The 11,073-nt window shown below is 46.7% G+C and overlaps 1 protein-coding gene across 3 annotated transcripts in view; it reads left to right on the forward strand.

Moving 5' to 3' along the window:
* Positions 1–10,036, forward strand: part of SEPTIN5 (septin 5) — a gene marked incomplete at its 3' end in the record, with an annotated part of 86,307 nt that extends 76,271 nt beyond the window's left edge. For 2 of the 3 annotated variants that reach the window (XM_079956962.1, XM_079956961.1), the window contains 4 exons: positions 1,351–1,447; positions 5,227–5,362; positions 7,511–7,613; positions 8,751–10,036. In XM_079956962.1, the coding sequence (XP_079813088.1) occupies positions 1,351–1,447; positions 5,227–5,362; positions 7,511–7,613; positions 8,751–8,807 (393 nt within the window). Of the gene's footprint in view, positions 1–1,350; positions 1,448–5,226; positions 5,367–7,510; positions 7,614–8,750 lie in introns of those variants that run through there. The other variant, XM_079956963.1, reaches the window with a different exon arrangement.
* Positions 10,037–11,073: the final 1,037 nt, after the last annotated feature.

Below are 11,073 nucleotides of genomic sequence, written 5' to 3' on the forward strand. Positions count from 1 at the left end.
GAGTCTTTAAAAGCCTGGGACACAAATTTTCACAGCCCTCTAGCAGCTATGCTGGCTCATTTACCAGAAGTAATAATGTGTTTAATATTAACTCTGGAAGTATATACTTGATTCTGAGCCAACTAAACTTCCTAGAGCAAAATATACATTAAGAGGCTTAGTTTGGTCAGAATTGAGTATACACTTTCAGAGTTAACACTAACACATTACTTCCACCATAGCCACTAGAGGGCCGTGAAAATTTGTTAAGTGTGCATTAGTTAAGTACTGTCTTTTTTGGTGTATAACACACCCATGTGTATAAGACGGCCCCTATTTTTGGGGACTACAAATTAAGGAATTAAGGGGGGGGAGATTGCCCAGAGTTGTTGAGCTTTTTTTTTTTTTTTGGGGGGGGGATTGCCGCCAATTGCCCAGCCAATTGCCGCAGCAGCAGCCAATTGCCAGCAGGCCTTGACACAGCCACTAATCACTCGCCCAATCGCCACTGACAATCTCCTGCTCATGGCTGCCACCAATCGCCCATTCCCCCTCTGCACTACCCATTTATAAGACAAACCTCAGTTTTTAACATTTATTTATACAGTGGTGCCTCGCAAGACGAAAAACTCGCTAGAGAAAAACTCGAAAGAGTTTTCCGTCTTTTGAGATGCTTCGCAAGACGAATTTCCCTATGGGCTTGCTTCGCAAGACGTTTTCTTGCGAGTCTTGCGAGTTTTTTCCCTTTCCTCCCTTTTTCTAAGCCGCTAAGCCGCTAATAGCCGCTTAGCCGCTAAGCCGCTAAGCCGCTTAGCCGCTAAGCCGCTTAGCCGCTAATAGCCGCTAAGCCGCTAATAGCGCTAATCCGCTAAGACGCTAATAGGGGTGCTTCGCAAGACGAAAAAACCGCTAGACGAAGAGACTCGCGGAACGGATTAATTTCGTCTTGCGAGGCACCACTGTAATTAAAAAAACCTCGTCTTATACATGGAAAAATACAGTATATGTTGAATCACAAAATATGAATTTGGACACAAATGTTATCCTGTAATACCCACACTTGATGTGTGAACATGGTCCTCTCCCTCCTTCAGCATGTCAGGCAAACATCTAAAGCAATATGGACCACATCTGCCCGTCCAGATGTTATTGGACTCCCAGACCCATCACTCCCAACCGACACGGCCAGGGGTTGGAGCTGATGGGAATTGTTGAACCCTGGGCCAAGGAAACAGGAATCCCTCACTCTGCTTCCCTAAACCTTCTTTTCTTCCACTGGTCTTCTCCAGCTGCTCTGATCTCTAGCTTCTTTCTGTGTCCATGTCTGACCATGTCCAATAAACCCTGAAATTATCTCTTCTCCCGTTCCAGGAAAGTGCTCCCTTCGCAGTCATCGGCAGCAACACGGTGGTTGAGGCCAAAGGTCAGAGGGTACGAGGGCGGCTCTACCCTTGGGGAATCGTGGAAGGTGAGCCGTGTTCCTGAGCAGCGAGATGGGAGTCCTGGACGTTGGGTCTCCGAAAATCTGTTTGGTCCTCCTAGCTAAATGGAACCTGCTGGTCCAGGGGCATTCTACCTCCGAGTGCCAACCCAAAGCAGAAAACCCATGCCTCGGTTACTTATACTATTTAATTCTACTCCGATTTCTGCTATTAGCAGTCCCCCACGGCCCAGAAGCACGACTCATGTCAACGAGGAGTCGTGTTTTCAGTGTGGTGGATCCAGCGTTATGGAACTACAGTGGTGCCCCGCAAGACGAAATTAATTCGTTCCGTGAGTCTCTTCGTCTTGCGGTTTTTTCATCTTGCGAAGCACCCCTATTAGCGGCTTAGCGGATTAGCGCTATTAGCGGCTTAGCGGCTATTAGCGGCTTAGCGGCTTAGAAAAAGGGGGGGGGAGGAAAAAAACTCGCAAGACTCGCAAGACGTTTTCGTCTTGTGAAGCAAGCCCATAGAGAAATTCGTCTTGTGAAGCACCTCAAAAGACGGAAAACTCTTTCGTCTAGCGAGTTTTTCGTCTTGCGAGGCATTCGTCTTGCGGGGCACCACTGTATTAGAAATCAGACATTCGCTGCCTCTCACGGTGCCATCTCTGCAGTGCTGTGGGTGCCTGGGCATCCACAAAAAAATTCAACGGGCCCCCTCAATATTCCACAGCTGGGTGGGCTCCAGCCATGGGAGCCAATTCCAAGCGGCCGTGGGTGATTGGGCACCCACAAGAATATAATTCTGGGGGCTGGGCACCCACAGAGTCAATGAGAAGGCATCCATGCTCTGCAACCAGCCAGTGAGGCACCCTTTTCTGGGGGGGTGTGTGTGTGTCAGACATGGAGGCAGCGTCTCTCTCAGCCCCTCACCGCAGAAATAGGGTGCCTCACTGACTGCGGAGAAGAGCCACCACCGGCCAGCACAACACGGATGTGTGACGTCACACGCACATGTAATACAGTCATAGCTTGGGTTACAGATGTTTTGGGTTGTGTGATTTCAGGCTGTGCACTGCGCCGAACCCGGAAGTACCGGAACGCTAAATTGCGCTTTGCGCATGCGCAGAAGCGCCAAATTGCGACCCACGTGTGCGCAGACATGGCGCTGTGGATTGTGAACGTGCTTCTTGCACGGATCACGTTTGCAACCCGAGCGTCCACTGTAATGTTAATATAATAATTTATTATTTATACCCCACCCATCTGGCTGGGTTTCCCCGGCCACTCTGGGCGGCTCGCAACAGAATATTAAAAACACAATAAAACTTCAAACATTAGGAACTTCCCTAGACAGGGCTGCCTTCAGATGTCTTCTAAAAGTCAGATAGTTGTTGATTTCCTTGACATTTGATGGGAGGGTGTTCCACAGGGCGGGCGCCACCACCAAGAAGGCCCTCTGCTTGGTCCCATGTAACTTCGCTTCTCGCAGTGAGGGAACTGCCAGAAGGCCTTTGGAACTGGACCTCAGTGTCCTGCATGTGCAGGTTTGTGCGTGTGATGTCGCACATCTGCATTGTAGCGGCGGGCACCCACAGTCCTGAGGGCGAGATGGTACCCTTGGCTCCAGTGGACCCTACTCTGACTGCAGTGAGCTCTGATGGGCTCTCCCGCTGCAAGTGAGCCTCATTTAGAACCTGTGGCAGCAGCGGGAGGACCTGACGGAGCCTGTTGCAGTCGCAACAGGCCCTGACGGACCTTTCACAGGGTGTGTCGGGGCTCCTACAAGTCATGTCCATGCATTGGGCACCCACAATGTTGGGAGGAACCCAGCACACCTGCTGCCTCTGGTAGGTTTCAGGCACCAGGTGAAAGCAGTTTTATTTCAGGAGACCTTTGCACCACCACAAATGCTGTTTTATTCTCCCGGTGTTTTAATTCATGTTCTAAATTTTGTATATCGTATATTTTTGTTTTTGCAAGGAGATTTAGGACCTAGGTGTGGTGAAGAGCAGGGTATATATATATATATTTAAAATAAATAAATGAAATAATACTCTGCTTTTCCTCCCCTCCAACGGGGGCACTCAAAGCAGCTAACGAAACCCAGCAAACAATTAAGCAAGTAACGGCAACAAGCATGTAACAACCACAGCACTAAAAGCATGATATAAATATGGTGGTACCTCAGGTTACATACGCTTCAGGTTACATACGCTTCAGGTTACAGACTCTGCCAACCCTGAAATAGTGCTTCAGGTTAAGAACTTTGCTTCAGGATGAGAACAGAAATCGTGCTCCAGTGACGCAGCGGCAGCAAGAGGCCCCATTAGCTAAAGTGGTGCTTCAGGTTAAGAACAGTTTCAGGTTAAGAACGGACCTCTGGAACAAATTAAGTACTTAACCCGAGGTACCACTATAACACGATATGCTAAAATGGCAAGCAGCATCAATGGAATTTAGAGAGCCAATGGTCAAATAACTCAGAATGTGCTTGCTGGGGAAGCTTTTAAAACAATCTCTCCCAACCTCTAGATCAGAGTCATCCAATTAAATATATTAATTGTGTATATTAAATAGTATTTACTATATTGCGAACTCTTTCATTTATGATGTGAGAATTAAATTCAGTGCATGGCCCGCAGGTTCTGTGTCAAAGTACTCTTGCGGCCCGTGTGGTCAGAAAGGTTGGACTGCCCTGCTGTAGATGCTGTGGACTCCAGCTCCCATGAGCCTCAGCCACCATGGCCAGTAGAGAGAGATGATGGGAACTGTAGTCCAACAACACCTGAGGGGCCAGATCTCTCCCCTCCCCTGCTTCAGAGGCCTCTGGCAGGCTAGTGTTGGAGCATAACCCTGGGCCTTACTGTAATCCGATGAGGCCATGTGTATGGTCCCAATCTCTAACAGAGGGGATATGGAACAATGCCATCCCAACTAATTGGAGACTTAGCAATTTGTGAGGATGCGAAGCTCAGTGTTGGACCTGTGGCGGCAGTGGCTCCTTTGGTGACTTCCACTGGTGTCTGCAAAGTGCCTCATCTGCCCTAATAATAATAATAATAATAGTAATAATAATAATAATAATAATAATTTATTATTTATACCCCGCTCATCTTGCTGGGCTTCCCCAGCCACTCTGGGCGGCTTTCAACAAACTATTAAAATACAGTAATGCATCAAACATTAAAAGCTTCCCTAAACTGGGACCAGCCTCCACACACACAAACGCACATGCACACATGTGTCGTATGCAATTAAAAAACCCGCATCCCCTTGAAATTGCATATTTCTTTTCATGGGTTCCCCTAGGCATGTCAGAGGAATGTGTCTGAAAGGAGCTAACCGGTGGATTTCCTTCCACCACAGCTTAGCTGTGCTTGTCACGTTTATTCTCTAACACAGTTCCTTTTACAGTCATACACACTGGTGTGTGTGTGTGTGTGTGTGTGTGTGTGTGTGTGTGTGCTTGAAATAACTGAATACAATTACAGATAGGTAGCCGTGTTGGTCTGCCATAGTCAAAACAAAATAAAAAAATTCCTTCCAGTAGCACCTTAAAGACCAACTAAGTTAGTTCTTGGTATGAGCTTTCGTGTGCATGCACGAAATGGTATCTGAAGAAGTGTGCATGCACACGAAAGCTCATACCAAGAACTAACTTAGTTGGTCTTTAAGGTGCTACTGGAAGGAATTTTTTTATTTTGTTTTGAATACAATTAGGATGTAAAGGGTGATTCTGGTGCATACATTCCTCTCCTTACCCGAGATTTGTTTGTTTGTTGCTGTGTGCCAAACAATGTCTGTTGTTGCTGCTTCCTCAGTGGAAAACCAGGCGCACTGTGACTTTGTGAAACTGCGGAACATGCTGATCCGAACGCACATGCACGACCTGAAGGATGTCACCTGCGACGTTCACTACGAGAACTATCGGGCGCAGTGCATCCAGCAGATGACCAGGTAGGGTCCCCCTGAGGTTCTGGTCCGTCAAGGGATGAATGCGTCTGTGTGAATCAGCCCTTAGAGCCATAGCTGTCAGCCATCCCTTATTTGGCGGGAAACTCCCTTATCCCAGCGCCGTGTTCTGCTGCTATCCCTTATTGATGATGTCCCTTAAATTTCCCGGGTTTCAAAGGAAGCAGCTCCTCTCCCCCCCCCCCCGCTGGCCAGGGAGGAGGGAGGCTCCAACTGTGTTGCTTGGCTGCGTTGCTCACCCAATAAGGAGTCTAAGAACGACTGGGGGGTGGAGCTTGCATGCCTTGTGCCAATCAAATCGGCCACGTTGCCTGGGGACTCGCCTTTGCTCAGCGCTTCCCAGTAGAGAGGTGACGGTGGTTTTCCTTGCTGCATCCCCTTTGCTGGTTTGCTGCTCTGTGGGAACCACCACTTGAGGTTTCGTTTGGCTGCTGGGCTGGCTGGGCTTTCTGCCTTTGGCTCGGGAGCTGGTTGACTAAAATCCCTTATTTTGGCTGCTGGTCCCTTATTTTCGAGGCTGCTGGTCCCTTATTGTCAAATCTGTAAGTTGACAGCTATGCTTAGAGCTGTTGTTGTTGTGTGGCAAACGTCTTCTGAAAGTGGGATGATTTTTCTTCTGAAAATGTGACATGCAGCATTTCAGCGAAGGGCCATAGCTAAGAGGTGGAGCCTCTGTTTCTCTTTAATTCAGCCCTTTACTTAAAAACATGAGGACTAGAATCTTTATTTCTTCTTTGTTGTTACCAGACATTTGCCTCGGATTGAGATTTTTTTTTTACATTTTTTACAAAATGTGCACCCCACCACAGAGACCATTCCATTGTAACTACCCAACCTCCCAAAATTTCAACACCTCCCGCGATGGTTTGACCCCTTTCCATTTTAACAGTACAAATTCTACAAACAGCCTTCATGTCTCCTCAAAATCATTTCTCTTGCATATTCCCTGCCTTACATTAATGGCACATGTGAATTTATCATTCATAGGTATATCCCACACCTTTTTATACCATTCTTCGGTTTTATATTCTGCCTGCCCCTTCCACTTCCTAGCTATAATATTTTGTGCAGCTGTCAATAAATTTGTGAGCAAGTCCTCCATAGCCTGCGAACCTTCCACCCCATCATAAATTGATAATAATGCTATCGCTGAACTTTTGGTCAGCTTTAACCCAGTGATTTCTGTTATCTCCTTAAACCAGATTGAGAATTATAGTTGATGGTTAGTTGGCTGAATGAGTGAATCAGCTATATATTTTGGAAAGCTGTTTGTTCATTTGTTCACTATGCATTTGGGCATAAACCACAGAAGGTTGGCGGTTCGAATCCCCGTGACGGGGTGAGCTCCCATTGCCCGGTCCCTGCTCCTGCCAACCTAGCAGTTCGAAAGCACGTCAGAGTGCAAGTAGATAAATAGATAGCACTCAGGTAGGAAGGTAAACGGTGTTTCCGTGCGCTGCTCTGGTTCGCCAGAAGCGGCTTAGTCATGCTGGCCACATGACCCGGAAGCTGGACGCCGGCTCCCTTGGCCAGTAAAGTGAGATGAGCGCCGCAACCCCAGAGTCGGTCACGACTGGACCTAATGGTCAGGGGTCCCTTTACCTTTACCTGTAACTAAATCTTGCATGGTGGCACTTGAAATCAAGGAGCAGATTTCCATCCATGTTTGGACACAATCGGACACCATTTTGAATCAATATGGTGGACTGAACCTTTCAAGCCTGCACTGTTTTCAACTAAATTTTGCATGGCGGTTCCTGAAATTATGGAGAAGGTTTTCTTCAAACCCTCCCCCCCAATGTTTTGATACAATGGGACACTAGTTTGAATCAAGATGGCAGACTGAACCTTTTAAAAATTGCACTGATTTTAACAACGGATTTAAACTTTGTACTGATTTTCTGTTGTTGTGCTTAGAGCTCCCAAGCAACGGCAGGTCCAAGATTGTTGGTGAATGAATGGATAAATGTTGCAGGGGGACGTTCTTTTTTTCTGGGATGGTAGTGGGAAAAAGAAATTTTGTTAGAAAAGTGTCTTCTGAGAACTTTTGACTCACCATTGCTGCCATAAATTGGAGAGTTAATGAAACCCAGCTTCATTCTCTCTCCCTTTTTCTCCTGCTTATGTTTTTAGCAAGCTGACTCAGGATAACAGGATAGAGAGCCCCATTCCGATTTTGCCGCTCCCAACACCGGATGCGGAAACGGAGAAGCTGATCAAGATGAAAGATGAAGAGGTAAGGAAGCATTTCACTATTGGTCTCTCTTGAGACATCGCCCAAGCTAGCTATCTTCTTCTTGAATTTGGAGCTGTTTGGGGGTGTGTGGTAGTTTTGTCGTGTGCTGGAGCACTTTGCCATCGTTAGGCAGAATTTCTGAAAGGCGGCGTTTTGTCCTGGATCTTAGGGAAGTTTTTTATGTCTGATGTTTTGTCGTCATCATCATCATCATTTCTGTTGGGAACTGCCCAGAGTGGCTGGGGAAACCCAGCCAGATGGGTGGGATATAAATTAATGATGATGATGATGATTAGGCAATCCAATTGAAAAATCACTTTTTTTGGCGTTTTTGTAAAAAACACACACCCCAAAACCCCTCAACAATCTTGGTGGCCCCCTAAATAAAAGCTTGACCATTTTGGGGTCTTCCTAAAAAAAAGCTGAACAACTTTTCGGGTGTCCTGGTTTTTTACTTTTTCAAATATGGCATTGTTCACTCTCATCTTGAAAAAGGATCAAGTGCCGTGCTGGATCAGGCCAACCCTGGCTCATCAATTAACCCAAAGCATATTTGCATACTTAGGAAAGTATATTAAGAAAAAAAGAGAAGAAGAAAACTTCACTCATATTAAGTCTTCAGAACTTCCACAGTCATTGGTGTGGGTAATAAGTGTGTGTCATTTTGTCATCAGTGACGGCACAGGCACCGTCCAGTAGGTGCAATCCCAAAGTCAACTGTTTTTGAAGGAGGCTGACATTTAACCAGCAGCCTCCAATAGCAATGTAAACACCAGGTTCCCATCAGTCAGAATGAGAGTGGGGCGTGTTCATGTCTCTAGATAAGTGTGGACTTTTGCGCTGCCTGAAAGTGCAAATTTTCCATTGTTGGCCGTGTAAGTACTCAGAGTCAGATGTTGGAGGTCTTATTCCTTACTCCACTGCACAAGTTCAGCAACACCATTTTCTTTTAGGACTCAGGGGCTTGTACTATACCACTGAAGACTACAAAGCCCATGATGCAGTGTAGAAATATAATCTGCCTTGAAATGGGGGGGGGGGGCAGCCTGGCAGCGGGGGTGGGGGAGAGAATATTGCTGGAAAAGTAATAAATAAACAGCGTCACCTCTCCCCCCTCCCTCTCTTTTCTTCCTACAGTTGCGTAGAATGCAAGAGATGCTGCAGAAAATGAAACAGCAGATGCAAGACCAGTGAAAAAAGGAAGCTGGGATGGAAGTTGCGAAGGAAGGGATCATCCTTGTCTGCAGTTCAGCTGGAATCGCAGATGCTTTAGGAAGGACTTTCCTGTTGCAAAACAAAACAAAACAAAAACAAAGAGACTTGTGAGCAAGAGCGGCACCCGTTCCCTCCCTCCCTCCGTCTCTCTAATTCATGGGTAGCCAACGTGGTGCCCTGCAAACACTGTCGAACTGCAACGCCCATCACAGGAAGTTGGCAGTCCAGCAGTGGCTGTAGGACACTATGTCAGCTACTCCCTGCTCTATTTCGATCGTAGCAACGTCTGTTAGTGGGAAGGCGGGAAGACGAGAGGGGAGAGAGGTCGCTTGCTGCGGACCTCTTCCACAATCGGGATATTCCCTGCTGTCCCCACTCTTTCCTAGATGTACTAAACTGTTATTAAGGAGCATTATGGTATTTAAAACCAACCAACCAACCAACCAACCAACCAACCAACCAACCAACCACCGTTTCTATGGCACATGGATTTTGAGGACTCTTGTGTAAAATGCACGTTAACTGTTTACTTCTAACCAAGGTGCTGTGACCCTTCTCCTCCTCCTCTTTCCAGCTCTCCCCACCCCTCCATTTTGTCCTCAAACTTTCTGAGGTCACGGCAAGCTTTTGCAAGAAGGCCGACGATACCTCTGAACCAAGTGCTGCTGACATGAGCACCAACCAGCCTGACCTCTTGCCTAGGACATCCCTTGGTCTTTTCCCCACCAGCCGCTTTGAGAGGATGAGCAAAAAGTTGGTTGGGTGTGTGGCGTTCTTTGATGGTTTCTCAAAACATTCCTGACATGACGATGATGTTTTTACTAAGAATCTCATGGCTCTTTTTTGCACTATGGGGGGGAAGGACTTAAAAGACCTGCTGGCGAGGGATCCTAGTAAAAAAACAGCTCCCACTGCCCTTGTTTTAGGTGAGTTGTATTGAGTGATGTAAAACTGTTGGACTTCTTGCAGAGGTAAGGATCTGCAAGGCAGGAGTTACTTTGAGGTTTAGCATCATCTTGGCACGCTCAGCCCATGCTTTGTCTCTCACCATCTATGGAGCAAATTTGGATTCCTAGAGAAATGTGTTAATTGGTTTGTACGCTGTCCAGTGGATTCCTCTAGTGAATGTCTCAAGTCATTTTTAGGGATCTAAAAGATTCCACCCGAAAATGGACTTGGGATGGGAGCAAACCATGGTATTCTGCTAACCTGGGATTGTGTTGTGTGGTTGTGGGCTTCTAGAAATATGCATTGCTTCAGTTTGGGCCACCGTGCAAATGTGTGCTGCATACAGAGTTACTGTGAGTCTTTCTTATTCTGCTCAGTTGCGCTGCATCATGGATTTTGTAGTCTAGAGGCCAGCACCCGATGCTCACAATGTTACAGCTACAAAGTCCATGATGCAGTGAGACTGAGAGCAAACTGCACATGCATGAACTGAGGAGATGTGGCTATAGGGTGTATGGCATCACAGATGGAACCAGCTGAGATCTGAATAGGGGAGGCAGATTTTTTTTCTACTGTTGCTAGCAGTTGGCAGTCTTATGGCCAGAGATAATTTATACACCTCGCACCCAGAAGTCCACATTCTGCAACAAGGAAAGTTTAATTCTGTGCAAAGTGTGTAACGCTCCGGAAAGTGGCCAGAGGCTCCCAGGGAGAGGGGAATGTGTTGTGCAGCTTTTGCAGCTTTCTTGTAACCAGGGCCCACCTTTTAATTTGAAATTACAGGGCTCCTTCTGCTTTCTTTGCTCTTTTGACCCTTCTTCTCCCTTTAGGACAGGCTGCTCCTCCAAATGTTGTTGGACTTCAACTCCCACTTGCCCCAACACGGCCAATGTTTAGGGATGATGGGAGTTGTAGTTTATCTCTGGAGGGCCACAGGTTTCACCCTCACCTGCTTTTGAATGCAAAAGAGAGATGGGGCCCCTTGTTTTCTAACTGTTGACTAGAAACGGGTGTTTTTTTTACAGGAGCAACTTGTCACAACAGAAATGTGAATATATCCCTATCAAAATACCCTATTGCGGCACTGCTAAAGATAAGGGAGCATCGTCCTCCTTTGTAGGGAGCAGGGTGAAACCTCTTTCTTTCTGTTTCTATCTTTCGCCTCCCATCTTAAACAGAAAAACAAGCAGAATATAGCATGTTGCTGTTAGATGTGCCACACTTTCATTTAGGACAGTGTTTTCCAAACTGCTTTTGGACTACAATTCCCATCATCCCTGACCACCAGTCTTGCTAG

This window comes from Podarcis cretensis (genome assembly GCF_951804945.1).
Source record: "Podarcis cretensis genome assembly, chromosome: 16".
Classification (NCBI taxonomy): domain Eukaryota; kingdom Metazoa; phylum Chordata; class Lepidosauria; order Squamata; family Lacertidae; genus Podarcis; species Podarcis cretensis.